Source organism: Octopus bimaculoides, chromosome 9 (genome assembly GCF_046866305.1).
Source record: "Octopus bimaculoides isolate indiv1 chromosome 9, ASM4686630v1, whole genome shotgun sequence".
In the NCBI taxonomy this organism is placed as follows: domain Eukaryota; kingdom Metazoa; phylum Mollusca; class Cephalopoda; order Octopoda; family Octopodidae; genus Octopus; species Octopus bimaculoides.
Genome location: NC_142936.1, coordinates 36,494,639 through 36,512,143, shown reverse-complemented (window position 1 = coordinate 36,512,143; position 17,505 = coordinate 36,494,639). Strand labels below are relative to the sequence as shown.

Here is a 17,505-nt window from a genome sequence, read left to right as displayed (position 1 = left end):
AAGAATTATCTAAAGATTTGAAGAAAATTATTTTTAATTCGCACAAGAATGGTTTGGGATACAAGTTAATGTTTTTGTGTTGTCCCCTCTTTGTCGGCCCCTTGTAGGTGATTAAAAATTCTTTATTCTTAGTGCAAGTTTTGAAGAGTGCAGTTCAATTTTAACTGTTATTTTTTCAAAGCTATAATGGAAGTGACAAAGGAGCATATTTGGCATATTTTGCTTTATGAGTTCAATAAAGGCAACAACGCAACGGCAAGTGCGAGGAATATTAATGCAATATATGGAGAATCTGGTAATAAGTGTAAGCTAGTGTCAACGGTGTTTCCAGAAATTCCGAGCCGGAAACTACAGCCTAGAAGAGGAGCCTCGTCCTGGAAGATCTGTAGAGCTCGACGAGGACGTCCGCAAACCCTGGTGGAACAAAATCCCATCGTAACTGTTGAGGAACTAGCAGAGAAGCTTGGATTTATTCACGTTCAACCATTCATCGACACCATCTTTGGTTTGAAGATAAAAGGTGTTCTTCCATCAGAATGTAATGCTCGATCACGTACAGCGAGGATGACATTCCAAAGGCTGGAACAGTTTGAATGGGAAACGATGCCCCACCCACCATATTCGCCGGACATTGCCCCATCTGGTTCTTACACTATTTGTCTATAGCCATAAACTTGCAATTCAATTTGTCCCCGGTTCGATCCATGTACGTAATATTGAGAAGCCACTAAAATGGCGAAATATCGGTATCCATCACTCCTGGACTGGAGGCGAGTTGTCCTGCGTGTCTATAACTTTCAGATGTTTAGAACCCGGTGCTGAGGAGTCGTCCCCAGAGCGTTGTCCAGCAGCGAAACGGCGAACAACAAAATACATACATTGAATATGTGCGGTCTATTATATATGTGTGTGTGTGTGTGTGTGTGTGTGTGTTTGTGTGTGTGTGTGTGTGTGTGTGTGTAGGTGATGAGCGATAGTGGTGTCAATTAGACCCAAAGGTTTCAGGTAATGCTGAGTAAGTGCTATGGATAGACCATAGTTAAGCTAGCCTTGTTTTTGTTTTTTTTTATCTCATTACTAAAGGTAAATCCTTATATGTATGTATGTATGTATTGTATACTACATTGCGGAATATAATCCATTGGTGCAAAGTTTCGCGATTTGGGGTGAGAAGTGGATTACAGTTATAGCATTTATTTGATTTATTTATGTCGAACTTGGATGAAAGGAAATGTCCACCCTAGCATAAAGGGACCGACTTAAATTTCTCTTTGTCTGCTTATTGTTATCAAAACAGTTTCGTCTAAAAGTGATCACAATAACGGTTTCTTTAGTGATATGTTCTCACCAGATACAAAACCGTAACAAAACGTTTATTGATCGAGACTAGCGGATATAACTGATATTTATTTTATCAACCACAAAGGTTGAACGAAAGACAAAATCGACAGAGATGTGATCTAAAAACCAGACGAAACGCGATACTGCCAGTCATTGCTGCAACCAATTAGCCGCCCATTTAGTTTTTATAATTAATACTACGATGAGGTTGTTCAGTGGCATCGACATGTCAGTTTAGTTCATAGCTGAAACATTGATCCCTTAACCCTATATGCCAGTCACTGGAATCTTATTACCTGTTACGGTGTCACCATAAGGCCATCAGTGAAATATTTGTTGTAAGATATTTTAGGCGTGTTCTAAAATTGTTTAGCTTAAATTACTAAATGAATGATAGCAGATATACGACCGTTGAATTGCCCTATTTTTTTCCTTCTCATTTTATTTCTCATCGAATTTACATTCTTTTTCCTTCGATTCATATCTGCCTTTATCGTGCATCTATTATCTTCTACTTTCTCCTAAACTCTTTTCTCTTTTCTTTTTCGTACTGATTTTTTTCTTTTCGCTCTCTCATAATGTGTGTGAATGTATTTGTGTGTGTGTGTGTGTGTGTGTGTGCGCGCGCGCGCGCGTTGTCTATAATTTTATAGCATTCCGCCCTCTACATTTCTCGTCTTAATTTCTTCTTTCTCCTTTCGCGTCTTTAATCCTTTATCTATTCTATGTATCACAGGCATCGTATATGATACACATTCCCAATTCTTTTTTCAATCACCAGAATAAATGATGACTTATGAAACGAAAGATTTATATTACTCGGACCATATGACACGGGCTACTAATAATTTGGAAACAAGCATGGACAAACCTATAACAATACTTTAGACTGGCAAAGGATTGATTCATGGATTAGCAGAATCTTTACAGCGTTTGACAAAATGCTTTTTGGCCCAATTTGAATCCCGCCGCGGTCAACTTTGCCATTCTTCTTGGGAAGGTGCGACAGCCTTCTAGAATGGTGGAAGAAGGGAAGGAAGCTATCCTCGAAGAGGAGGCATTGTCTGGAGACCTTCCAACAGAATGGACTCGGTCAGTCAAGCTTTATATTCCTTTCGTGCACCGTCGATGTGAATAGAATTATAAAACAAGATCTTTCAAGAGTGTTGAAGGGGGCTTGAATCAGTAGAGCACGATGCCATCATGAAGTATAGCTATCATCACAAAAATCTTATATAGATGTGCAAATTCCACCATTTTACTTGGAAATTTAGTAGCGTTAGTGATAGGGATATAGATGTAATAGTGCATGCCAGGAGAACCCTGTTGTTCGACAAAAGTTCGTCCTAGGGCAAACAAACTGACCTGGTAGGCCCCTTCAGCATGGCGATGGGAACATTCGACAGCGCGGATATCTGCGACATCACCGGATTATTTGTACTGGACACCTTAACGGAGAGGTTCCCGTCAGTCCTTTATGGTCTGTACAATGATGACACTTTAGCTATCTCTAGATGCGCAAATGGACATGCCCTAGACAGGCTTAGGAAGGACCTAATATATACGCTTAACTTATATACTTAGCTCCCTTGGTCTTAAGATTACAATTGAGACCAACCTTATCATAGTTAACTTTTTAGATGTTACGCTCGATTTGGGTACTTGTTCATATAGGCCTTACTGCAAACCAAATGAATCTCTGTCATGCACAGCCTCCTGCCATCCACCCACCCATTATGCTTAAGAGCCTAGTGAAGGGTGTCAGTAAGAGGATTTCGAACCAGTCTTTGAATAAAGAGATTTTCGACGCTGTGGCCTCCTATTACAACGAGGCTTTGGCATCCAACGAATTTAAGGACCGCATTTTCTTTATGCTGAGTCCTGACACCCACAAAAGAAAGCACCTTCGTAAGGTCATTTGGCTTGCCCCACCCATCTCTTTGAGCTCCGTGGGAAGGATCTTCCTTAGATTAGTGGACAAACATTTCATGCGATCCCATAGATATGGACAATTATTTAATAGGCACAACTTAAGGGCCTCATTCGCACACACACACACACACACACCACAGGCTTCATTTAGTTTACACCTGCCAAATCCACTCACAAGGCTTTGGTCGGCCCGAGACTATAGTAGAAGGCACTTGCCCAAAGTGCCATGCAGTGGAGCTGAACCTGGAACCATGTTGTCAGGAAGCAAACTTACCACACAGCCACGCCTACGCCTAATATATATATATATATATATATATATATATATATATATATATATATATATATATATATATATATATATATATATATATATATATATATATATATATATATATATATATATATATATATATATATATATATATATATATATATATATATATAAAGATTTATAACCTTTCTCTCTATCTCTCGCTCTACAATTGTGTGTGTATGTATACACACACACACACACACACACACACTGTAGATAATAATAGATCTCGAAAACTTTATCTCCAAAGAAATATAAGTCTCTGGAAGAAAGATATAAATATTTGGAGTTCTATTTTCGACTGGCTAGGCTGGTTTCCTTAGCTAAAGTTTCTTCATTGTCACACTGTTAGCCCCTCACCCCGTTAACCCGGACACGGCACAGCGCCGAACATTTCCTGGTTATAATTAACAAACACAGCTCTTGTATTCAGCACACAACATACTCTGTCCACTGTAGTCGATCTATACTTTTTTTTACAATACTTTTACTATGGTATTGTTTTGGCTGTTATCGTTGATTCTATTTCTTTTCTGTTATCATTTGTTTTACATTAAGACGCCTTAAATTTAAAGCCTTATCTTTCTCTGTGTTTTCTGTGTGCGCGTGCCTGCACAAACACACAGGAAGTCATATTTAGTTACATATATATATATGTATATATGTATATATATGTAGTTGCCATCTATCTATCTATCTATCTATCTATCTATCTATCTATCTATCTATCTATCTATCTATCTATCTATCTATCTGTCTGTCTATCGGTCTGTGTGTGTGTGTAGTCAGCTAACTAGCTAGCTGGCTATCTAAAAAAGAAATAAATCCAAAAGAATCTGGTACTTCGTCAGTTACGACGACGAGTGTTCCAATTGATCTGATCAACGGAACAGCCTGCTCGTGTAATTAACGTACAAGTGGCTGAATATTCCACAGACACACGTACCCTTAACGTAGTTCCGATGAGAATTCAGCGTGACACAGAATGTGACAAGGCTGGCCCTTTGAAAAACAAGTACTACTAAATTATTTTTGCCAGCTGAGTGAACTGGAGCAACATGAAATGAAGCACAAGGATACAACGCGTCACTGAGAATCGGACTCACGATCTTACGATTGTGAGACGAATACCCTAACCACTAAGCTACGCACCTTTAGGTTATCTGTCTGTGCAAGACAGAAAGATGAAGATATCAATAAAACAAGTTAAATATCTTTTACAATTCAGCATACCTGCACAAGTGTGCCCCCTCTTTCTCTGTTTCCTCATAACTTCCAGAAAAACGGATAGTTTTTAATGAAATTTTCTACAAATGTCCTTCACATTGTGCAGATTCCGATTATATCGGAATTTGTTGTGAAAAAACATTAAAATTCTGAGTGAGTGGGATGGGGAGAAGAGTTTTCAGAAAATTCACACGAGTCGGCCTTATTTCCTCATAACTTTCGGGAAAATAGATATTTTGTCTATGAAATCTTCTACAAATATCTTTTAGAGTATGTAAATTGCGATTATATCAGAATTTGATGGGAAAAGAAAAAAGGAGAGCACGTACACATATATACTGACTCACATCACAATTTTTTTCCGAAATTTCAAGTTTCATTTTGTAGATATGTGTGATGTGTGCGAGCCCCACTAGCGTAGCTAGAGTGTGTGCCGCCCGGGGCAGCCCTTCTGTTTGCTGCCCCCAGACCCCACAAAAAACACGTTACCCACAGCACACCCAAAAGTGCCGCCCCTTTAAACGTGCATTTATATTTTTGTACTGGAAGTAATTAGACAACTACTTTTCTCCAACATGAAACATGACTATTTTTCTTGGATTGTACAGTTTTACTGTTTGTTGTGACTTTTATATTCATCTTTGATACTCTTGGATTTAATAACTAAGACATTGGTTATAATACATTATTCTTATATGAGATGACTGGAAAGAGGCCATCTACCAGAAGTGAGGACATTAATGCGAAAAGAAGTAATAAAGAGATTATACTGGATGTTGAACCTGATGTTTTATAAAGTTTTGATGAGGAAAAGTATTTATTCATACTGCAAAAAATATTTTGCAGCCCCTTCAGAGGGGATAACTTAAGACAATGAAAACAGAAGTAGATCAAGTGATTTAGCATCCTCACTATTAGCCTCTTGAACATTGTTTTTTTTTACATAGATCTGAAATAATGCTTAAAATGGAACATCTCCTGAGCATGTGGATCCACAATCAGACAGGTGATGTGCTGATAAACATGATGGTCATTCAAGTGAATGCTAAACTTTGTATGAAGATTTGTAGTAAGTTAAATGTGTATCTTTTGATACAGAATCTTTTCTTGCAAGGAAAAACTACTTCGGAAGATTTACAAGGAGCCTTAATTTGCTGGGCATAAAAATTAACGGTAAAGCTTACCAGTGCTGCTGTAGTGATTACTATAAATTATTCCTCAGAATAATTTATAGTTATTTCTTCTGGCCTTACATTCTGAGTTTAGGCTATTATTGATAAAAGCTATATTGCAGAACAAGTGTAAAATTTAGGTGAAAGTGGGCTTTTCTGAAATAGCTTGTTTGTTAGTAAATCAAGCTTTGAATCTTCAAAAGAATAAAAATAAATCAACGACCTCTTCTTCTATGAGGAAATAATACTAGTGTTGTAAAATGAAAGTCCTCTATTTGTGTATGAATTCCTCCCACCCCAACTAATCCAAGAGCTTTCAAGGGTTACACTTAAAATGATTGTACCTGAGATTTAAGGCTCAAATAAAATAGCTTTCAGGATCACATGTTTTCAAACTTTTTTCTTTGGATCCGCAGTAGAAAGGTACTGTACCAAATGTAATATTTTTAACAAAACACTTCTGGTTTTAGTCAATGCATCATGCAAACCACTCAGTGAATTTAAATGATCTTTCTGATAATGTAAGTATAGAATATATGTGTATGTGTATGAGCGCACGCACACGTGTATATCGGGGAGAAGGGTGTGTTGGATGTGCACTTGTGTATGTAAATGTGTGTGTATATGCATGTTTATATGTTTGTGTGTGCATGTATATGCATGTTTATATATGTACATTTGTGAGTGTATATGCATATATGTATACATATGTATAAATAATATGTGTATGCGTGTGCATGCATCTGTGTTTAAGAGACCAAGCTTTCAAAACATAAATAGACTTATCTTATCCTTAACTAAACATAAAGAACTAATAAGGAAATGTAAAAAAAAAAAAATTATTAAGGAAAGCTTAAACTCAAATACGATATATTTACATTGGAAAGAAAAATAATTTCTCTCCCACACATATAGATATGCGTTCACACACACACACGTATATATATATATATATATATATATATATATATATATTTATACACAAACACACACACACAAACACACTGCTTCTTGTGTCGGAAGTTGACTTGTATGTGTTTAAAGCTATGCAAAGTAATAAAGAAAAAGAATGAAATTCCTGAAATACTGAACACTGAAAGTTTAAAACTATGACAGCCAGAGCAATGTTATTTAGGTTTTATTGAAGGGTGTGTGTGTTTGTGTATATATAAGTCAGCAGCTTTCAAAATCAGCTCCATTCTCATTATATCAAAACAATAAAATGCTTTGTCTGTCTGTTCCCAATGCACTCTCAAACAGTTCCACCAAATCAAATCAAATTTTACAAGGTAATAGTACCACACCCCACAAACGTCAACATGTAATTTTTTTTCATTTTGATTATGACAATATAACATTTTATGGAGATAATCTTTCTATAGTCAAATATAGTACAGGACATTTTATACCATGACGATAACAACCATGACGTCACATTTTGTATATGAATATGTATGTGTCTGTCAGTGTATGTATGTGAGTGTATGAGTGTGTATGTGTCTGTCAGTGTGTGTGTGTGTGTGTTTCTGCAGTCAATGACATTACATTTTGTATATGAATATCTATGTGTCAGAGTATATGAGTGTGTTTGTATCTGTGACTGTGTTTCCGCATTAGGTACATTATTCAACATACACACACACTTACACATACATATACATATGTGACAAATGACATGTGTGAATGTATGTCTTTGCGGGTCTCTTTTAGTTTTACACTCCACGACTGTCAACGTGTAATTTTTCTTTCATTTTGATTAAAATAATATAACATTTCATAGACATAATCTTTCTATATAGTACAGGACATTTTATATGAGTGTGTATGTGTTTGTGTGTGTGTATGCACGTTCGATACGTACAAGATAGTAAAAGACATTTTATACCACAACCACATCACATTTGTATGTATATGTGTATGTGTCTGAATGTATGTGTGTATGAATGTGTATCTGTTTGTCAGTGTGTGTGTGTTTCCTTGTTAGGTACATTATTAAACATATACATATACATATGTGACAACTGACATGCGTGAATGTATATATGTGTGTCTCTCTTACTATATGTATGTGACTATGTGAGAGTGTATGTGTGTGTATCATCACATTTTGTATATGAATGTTTATGTGTCTGTGAGTGTGTATGTTTGTGTGTTTGTTATGTATGTTATTAAACACACACACACACACACATCTATACATACATATACGTATGTGATAAGAATGGCTGGATGCAAAACTCTTGACGCAAAACAATGAGGTGGCAGGTCCAAGGTATAAAAAAATACATACACATCTACTGTTCAATTACCAGTTCATAATTATTACAGCAGTTGCAAGGTTTATATTTGGTTAATTTATACGGCATACAAAAATACATACATGCAATTGCCTACAAAAATAGAGGTTAATGTATATTTTGTTCTATGTTCATAATTTTTTGTTTACAATATTGAAAAAAAAAAAAATGCCATCAAAGAAAAAACACTCAGCTGAGGAATTTATTTGCATTAATGCTTCACACATGTGACTTGTCCAATCCTAAACAGCTATGGGACAATCACAGGCATGAACTAAGTGAGGATGTTCTCAATCTTGCTCAAAGGGAAAACCCAAACCCTGACCTTCAATTAAATGTTCAATTAAATATTCTTAATGAAACTTTGATACTGCTTGAGAATAAACGCCATCATTTGGGAGGGAAAGATCTCCATGAGTATGGATTGCCATCTACCAACAGACAACAACAACAAAATTTGTACCATGAAATTCTCTGAGAAACTTCCTACAATTTAGTTGCTCTGGCACAGTTTGTCACAGAAAATGAGCCTAAGCTTCAACAATTGCAAAGGTATGCATACAATACAATCATTGATGCAGTCAAACATGAAAGAGGTGGAGTTTTCTTTTTGGATGCTCCTGGTGGTACAGGAAAGACATTCCTAATAAATTTACTTCTTGCTACAGCCCACCAGCAGAAATTGAAATGTAAGCAATATTATTATAAATGTATCAACTCATTAATATAAATGGCACATGCGTGATGGCTCAAAGATTGTTTAGTTTAAGGGATAAGTTCAAGGTACATTAAGAAAACACACCAGTCCCCATCCAACAAACTTGCTGTGTCCTTTTTTTCCACCTTTTCTACATTTACTGTTGTGGTCTCTGTTTCTCGCAGTAAGTTCTTGTATCAAATATCCAAAAACACTGCTGATTCCATCCAGTGTTTTTTCCTTCCAAAAATGTGGAATTCCTATGCAAATGTAGTTCCTTGGTGCTAATTATGAAAACAATAACTTTTTCTTTTCTTTTTTTTTTCTTTAAAGATGGAATTTTTAGCGGGGATTTCAACCAGTCAGAGGCAGCAAATTCACACACACACACACACACACGCACACACACATACACACACACACACACACACACACACACACACACACACGTGTGTGTGTGCACATGTGTGTGTATCCATTAGGTTTTATCTTTTATTTGTTTCAATCATTGAACTGCAGCTATGCTGAGGCAAAATAAATCAACCCCAGTACTTGGATTTCTAAAGTGTGGTACTTATGCTATTGGTCTATTTTGCCAAACTGCTAAGTTACAGGAACGTAAACAAACCAGCACTGGTTGTCAAGCTGTGATTGGTGACAAATAGTAACACAAAGATTTGCACACATGCACATGCATGCACACATGCATAAAACTGTTTTTTAGTTACCATAGTTCCCAGAGAAATTCATTATGACACAGTGTGACAAGTCTGGCCCTTTGAAATACAGGTACTACTCATTTTAGCTGGCTGAGTGGACTGGTACAACGTGTAATAAAGTATCCTGAGTGGACTGGAACAACGTGTAATAAAGGATACTTTATTACACGTTGTTCCAGTCTATATATATATATATATATATATATATATATATATATATATATATATATATATATATATATATATAGAGAGAGAGAGAGAGAGAGAGAGAGAGAGAGAGAGAGAGAGAAAGAGAGTGATTCTGTGTATTTATGTGCGTATGTATTTTGTTTGTGATTGGGATGTGGGTGTTCTGGTTTAACCCCAGGACAACACTGATCAAGCTCATCTTTGATCTTAGACATTTCAACCATGAATGCCCTGTCTTTTACAGGGTGTCTGAGATTACATGATCTAATGTGTTCTCTTTCTTGAGATAGTGTGGTGATTTGAGGGAGATTTGGTTGCTATTTCTAGCAGATCGAGCGATATCATGGGTGTTCCTTCATTGTTATTGGTATTGTTGGATCTTTATGGTTTGACGGCCAACATTTTTTTATGTAGTGTTTTTGGTACCGAAACACTTTCAAACTTCGAATACTTGTATATTTTGTGTTATACAACAGATAAAAAATTTTGTATTCGAAGTTATTTCATGTAAAAAATTGTCGTATTTCGGTAATTTCAACCAATCACTGACGTCTATTGAGGTGAAAACAATTACGCTGTGGAATGTAAACAACGGTGTTAGGGGATCTTTTCCCTTGAATAAAATTAGTGCCGTTGTTTGTCAACAAAAACTATCCGTTGTCAACAACAACTATCAGCGGTATATATTTCGTTTGTCACTGTTATTTATGACATCGTTCGTGCGTTTGTACTGGTTTTAGCTTTGGGGTTTTAGGGTTAGGGTTCCGGTTTTAGAGTTAGGGTTAGTTTTAGGATTACGGTTAGGGTTATGATTATTTTTGCCATAACCTTAACCCTAACCCTATAACTCATAACCCTAACCCTAACCCCAACCCTAACCCTAAAACCCCAACCCTAACCCTAAAACCCTAAACCCTTACTAGGGAATAATGATATAATTAAACAGGGAATAACACACTTGACACCGAACAGCACTAACTGTATTCAGCTGAATAGACGTCAGTGATTGGTTGAAATTACAGAAATACGACAACTTTAACATGAAATAACTTATTAAGAACTAATTTTTGTTAAGAAGGCTAAGAGAAAAAGATGTTTTATATGACACATTCTACCAGTATCCTAAGTTTGAAAGTGTTTCGTTAAGAAAACAAGTGTTGGCCGTCAAACCATAAAGATCCGTATTGTTTAGCCCCAGGTCATTTTTGACTGAGACAGAATTATGATCAAAAGTGCACCAGTAGCAGCCATCCCATTCAATCTTTCCAATCAAAGTGCACTTATGTCTACATTAAGAAATGTGTCCTTCTTTACAAGAGTAGAGTGTGATCTGATTAGGCTGCTATTTCTCATGTGTCACCACATAAAAGCTTCCCTATGACTCACATTGTGTGTAGGTGTATGTATAAGTATGTGTAACTATAGTAGTGATGAGTGTGTGTGTGTGTGTGTGTGTACATACATATATATATATATATATATATATATATATATATACATACAGCTTATGTGTGAGGGAATTTGTGTCAGTATTATATTCTATAAATAAATGAAAAAGTGTCCAGAAAAAAAAAGAGGAATGGCTAATTTCAAGAATTTTAAATGTAAATATTTTCTTGAGAGTTGTATGCACCAACCAAGAAAAGGTCATAAAAGCTGTTTGACAACTTGTCAGTTTGTTAATGGCTTTAATTAATTAAAGCAATGTTGGTGGGAGGGACAATTAATTAAAACAGATTTGAACTCAGAATCTAAAGCTAGGTGAAATGCCATTATGGATTTTGTCCTGTGCAGTAATGATTGTACCAGCCCACTGCCTTAATAACGATAATGATACTTACATATGATGTGTTCATCATTCAATGTTAATTACATCATCTCCTACATCTCTGTTGCTCATATGTTAAAGTGGAAAAGCAACAAATTAGAATTTACAAGTGGCTATGCGCTGTATCGGAAGTAAAGTGGCAATGAAAAGACGAAAATATGAGACATATAAACCACAAATTGTAGGCACAGGATATGTAGAGGTGTGTGTGTGTGGACTAGAGCTATCTATAGATACTTTATAGAATTACATGTACGTATCTTTGTCTATATGAATGTGTATACATAGACATCTTTATAGCTACCTGTCTATATCTATATGTATGTAAATGTGTGTGTATATATATATACTTGTATGTATGTGTATACAGATATATGTATGTATATCTTATATATATGTATACACACATACATTATATACAGGCACAGGCATGGCTGTGTGGTAAGAAGCTTGCTTTCCAACCACTTGGTTCTGGGTTCAGTCCCACTGCATAGCACCTTGGGCAAGTGTCTTCTACTATAGCCTCAGGCCAACCAAAGCCTTGTGAGTGGATTTGATAGACAGAAACTGAAAGAAGTCCGTCGTATTGATACAGAATGTTCACCACATATTGGCAAGGTGGGTGCAGTTTTTGGTTAACTGTGCTATGGAGTGAGGAACAGCCCAGGTATTTTCATAGTCACCAAAATCAAATGCTGTCATCCTTCCAACTCCACCCTATGGTGTGGAAACATGGATGATGTACAAGTTCATGCTAAAAAAATCTTAATTATTTTTACATATCTTAAACATATACTGAGTCTCTCAAGACTTGTCAATTTCCCCAGTTTGTAAGCACAAGCAAATCCACCTGTGAGAATGTCTGACTGTAGATTGTCAAAGGTAATCTATTCTGAGCTTGCAATATTTAGCATATAATTTTTGCATTAAATTGTGGGTTTCAGAAACCCACCAAAACTGAACTCCAAATTCTTCTGAAACCTAAATTGCTCTTACTTGTAGAGCAGTGAATGGAAGAATTGATGAAGTGTTCATCATGAATCCTTGCTATATGTATTTTATTATCTTTACTTTCAATTACCACTGGGTTAATATCACTGTCCATCCATTCCATTGGAGTCAATGAAATATATTCCATTCCTGGCCTTGGTTCAGTTGACCATGATCTTCCCTAACATTTGTACCTTTGTAGTAATGTTTGAAATCTGTTCACCATTCTGGGGCATGTGTTACAAACATCTAGCAATTGTCTTGTCACAAACTGTAACTTGCTGTTCTACCTTTCTTTTAACTTCAATCCATTTTGGAACCTATCCACCAGAGAATGCCCCTGGTTGTATTCTTTTATTCTTTTATTTGCTTCAGTCATTTGACTGCGGCCATACTGGAGCACTGCCTTTTAGTTGAGCAAATCGACCCCAGGATTTATTCTTTGTAAGCCTAGTACTTATTCTATCAATCTGTTTTGCTGAACTGCTAAGTTACGGGGATGTAAACACACCAGCATTGGTTGTCAAGCAATGTTGTGGGGATAAACACACATACACACAAACATATATATATATATATATATATATATATACACAACAGGTTTCTTTCAGTTTCTGTCTACCAAATCCACTCACTAGGCTTACCCAAGTGCGACACAGTGGGACTGAACCTGGAACCATGTGGTTGGTAAGCAAGCTACTTACCACACAGCCACTCCTGCGCCTGTAATGTATAATAAAAACTTTCTGTTTAAAGTGATTTGAGTTTTAAAAAATTTTTTTTTAATTCCATTAAAAGTTATATTTCTTCATAATTTACAAAATTAATTGAAATAAAGGTAGTGTGTGTATTTCAACTGGAATATGGTAACAAAAGTGATCTAGATTAAAACCTTCCATCCAGTTTTCATGTTGAATTATGTTCCAAACACCTGTTTGATGTTGACAAAGTTAATTTATTAAATTCTTCATTATTTTCAAAATTAACGGTAAAAAAAGCAATGTATTTCAACAAAAATATGGTGAAGAAAAGGATTAAAACCACTGCTCATTGGATGATGGATCCCATTTCATATATTCTGTTGATTGAGTGACTAAATCAGTGGTTCTCAACCATTTTTCACCTGTTGTCCCCCTCCCCAATCCCACTGTTGATTCCTATTTTACTCTACTGAACCTCCATAGCCATTCACTGTATATAAAAAAAATTCCTACTGTATTTTTATAGTTAAATATTATTAGGAATTGTATAAAAAAAATTTGAATATTTTGTGTATTGTAGCAATTTAAGCAATTTATTGCACATAGGTGCAAGAGTAGCTGTGTGGTAAGAAGCTTGCTTCCCAACTGTATGGTCCCGGGTTCAGTCCCACTGCATGGCACCTTGGGCAAGTGTCATCTACTATAGTCTCAGACTGACCAAAACCATGTGAGTGGATTTGGTAGACAGAGGCTGAAAGAAGCTCCTCATGTGTATATATGTATGTGTGTGTGTATGTGTGTGTGCGTGTGTGTGTGTGTGTGCATGTGTGTGTGTCTTTGTGTCTGTTTGTCTCTCCACCACTGCTTGACAACAGGTGTTGGTGTGTTTATGTCTCTGTGACTTAACAGTTCAGCTAAAGAGATTGATAGGATAAGTACCAGGCTTAAAAAATAAAAATACTGGGATCAATTTATTCAATTAAAGTTCTTCAAGGCAGTGCCCCAGCATGGCCGCAGTCTTATGACTTGAAACAGGTAAAAGAATAAAAGAATAAATTTTAACTACAAAATCTTATATGGACTCCGAAGGGCCATATGGACCCTGGACTAAAAAACAAAAAAATTAAGAAACAATGATTAGAAGGGAGGGAGAAGATGTAGGTGGTACCAGTTTTGGAAGTTGTTGCTAATCCATAATAACAAAACAAGTTTGTAAAACCTGTTCTATAACAAGAAAGAAAAAGAAAAAACAAATTAATCTCAGAATTCCATAAAGAAATACAAGATTAGGTTTGATAAGGTCAAGCAGTGTCTACCTCCTCCCCTCACCCCTTCTGAGGGAAGAGAGGGAGGAAGGGTTTTTTATTTGTTGGTTGGTTGCTTGTAGCTTTTCCTCCTTACTTTAACCTCAAACATTCTTGTCAATACACCCCCACCTCAGTATATCTCAACCTTCACACCTTCCACCCACACTGACTATAATGAATAATTAAACAGCTTGTGTGTGTGAGAGCATGTTTGTATTTCTGTACATGTGTCCATGTCCGTGTGTGTGTGTATGTGTGTGTGTGTGTGTTTTGCATTTATACATTATATGTGTACATTTGTGTGTATGTGTGTGTATCTTAAGTGTATGTGTTTGTGTGTCTATGTATGGATTCCTCTAGTTTGTGATATCTCTAAAATGTCTGTCCTGAATACAATGTAACAAAGTGATCATAACCATATAAAATTTTCTTTTCTCATATATTATTCAGGAATTCCAAGTTTCCTACATTTGGATAAAAATGGCCAATTCACCACGTCCCGCTGTATGGATTCTTGAAAGATCTACAGACTTTGGCAAAACATGGTCTCCATGGCAATATTTCACTGGAAGTGACAGCGAATGCCGTGAATATTTCAGAGTCCCAGCATCTGAATCACCTAGGCGCAATAATGAGGCCATATGCACTACAAAGTTCTCAGATGTTGTTCCTCTTGAAGATGGAGAAGTAAGTTACATTTCCTATACAGATTTAGGCAAATTGATGTTCATATTTTCTTTAATTGTACCAGGTGCACCAAAAGAACTTTTAGATTCACCATTTTTGGTAAGCATTTTAACAACAAATGCATGGTATGCTCCAGTCCAACCATGATGGTAACTGAAAAAGAAAATGGTTAAACATTAGATACTTCAAGACACCATTACCACCTATCTAACTTCACTAGTGTCACAGCAATAGTACCTCTCCAATATGAGGACTTTTTCTGTTGCATCCTACATTTAAATAAAAAAAAATTTAAACTGAGCAGAAATGGTGTTTTTACACCTTTTACCATAAGAGAGAATTTTTTCGTCACAAGCACTGGAGTGGCTGTGTGGTAAGTAGCTTGCTTACCAACCACATGGTTCTGGGTTCAGTCCCACTGCGTGGCACCTTAGGCAAGTGTCTTCTACTATAGCATCAGGCCGACCAAAGCCTTATGAGTGGATTTAGTAGACGGAAACTGAAAGAAGCCTATTGTATATATGTATATGTATATATATGTGTTTGTATGTCTGTGTTTGTCCCCCCAACATCGCTTGACAACCGATGGTGGTGTGTTTACATCCCCGTAACTTAGCAGTTTGGCAAAAGAGACTGATAGAATAAGTACTAAGCTTACAAAGAATATATCCTGGGGTCGATTTCCTCGATAGAAGGTGGTGCTTCAGCATGGCTGCAGTCAAATGACTGAAACAAGTAAAAGAGTAAAGTGAGCAACTGCAGTGAATTTGCTTTTAGAAGTTGAATTTTGTCATGAACATATTTTAACTAACCTAAAGTTCATTTATGCCTAAACGTTGCTTGATGCTGATACTGCCGAATTTCTCTTAACCTGACAGTCTTATGGTGCAACTCAGTCAATGTTGTTAAATGTTTTAGTTAAAGCTACAGCGTTAAATCTGCCCAGAATAACCTCCCTTCGGTATTTCCCATTGATAACAGCTAAAGAGCTAGAAACGCTGCATCTGGGAATCTGATAGGGGCAACACTGTGCAGATATGTTGTTTTTACACTTTTTACCTTGAGAGAGAATTTTTTTCTCCATGGTAACTGCAGTGAATTTGTCTTTAGAAGTTGAAATGTGTCATGATCATATTTTAACTAGCCTAAAGTTCGCTTATGCCAAGACACTACTTTGTACTGATACCGCTAAAAATAAATGATAATTCATGGGATCCATGCAGAAAAGCAAGAATCCAAACAATATTCATTCTTTGTACATTCTGGCAAATTTGAATGTGAATATAATGACCACCGTTGTTTTTCATTGCTGAGGAACACCTCTGTCCATTAGATGGTGCATGTGAATAAAACATACATAATGGTGCTAATATTATAAATAATGTTTTTATATTTTCAGATTATTGTTTCTTTAGTTGATGACCGACCAAGCTCTCTAAATTTCTCAAGCTCACTTGATCTGCAAGAGTGGTCAAAAGCTACAAATGTCAGACTTCGATTTATACAAACTAACACATTGTTGGGTCACTTGATGGCTGTAAAGAGACAAGACGTCACTGTAACAAGAAGGGTGAGTCAAAAAAACTACATTTTCATTATAAAATTTCTCTGACAATTTTTTTAAAAAATTGACAGTATTTGATGTGGAACTACTGTAACTATTATATATAGGCACAGGAGTGGCTGTGTGGTAAAAAGCTTGCTTCACATCCACATGGTTCCAGCTTCAGTTCCACTGTGTGGTACCTTGGACAAGTGTCTTCTACTATAGCCTTGGGCCAACCAAAGCTTTGTGAGTGGATCTGGTAGACAGAAACTGAAAGAGGCTTATCGTATATGTGTGTGTGTGTGTATTTGTGTGTCTGTGCTTGTCCCCCCCAACATCATTTGACAACCGATATTGGTGTGTTTACATCCTTGTAATGTAGTGATTCAGCATGGCCACAGTCAAATGACTGAGAAGCATGTAAAAGAATATATATATATATATATATATATATATATATATATATAAATGTATGCATTGTTGGAGCAAATGGTTTTTACACTATTTGTATATAGTAATGGACTGATGATTCAGTTTGCCTCCAATTCGGTTCAGG

At 36.2% G+C, this 17,505-nt stretch overlaps 1 protein-coding gene across 5 annotated transcripts in view; it reads left to right on the top strand.

The window, feature by feature from the left end:
• Positions 1–17,505, top strand: part of LOC106878847 (laminin subunit alpha) — a 250,341-nt gene that overhangs the window by 34,170 nt on the left and 198,666 nt on the right. For all 5 annotated transcript variants that reach the window (XM_089357441.1, XM_089357440.1, XM_089357439.1 and 2 more), the window contains exons 2-3: positions 15,167–15,403; positions 16,803–16,973. In XM_089357441.1, the coding sequence (XP_089213567.1) occupies positions 15,167–15,403; positions 16,803–16,973 (408 nt within the window). The remainder of the gene's footprint in view (positions 1–15,166; positions 15,404–16,802; positions 16,974–17,505) is intronic.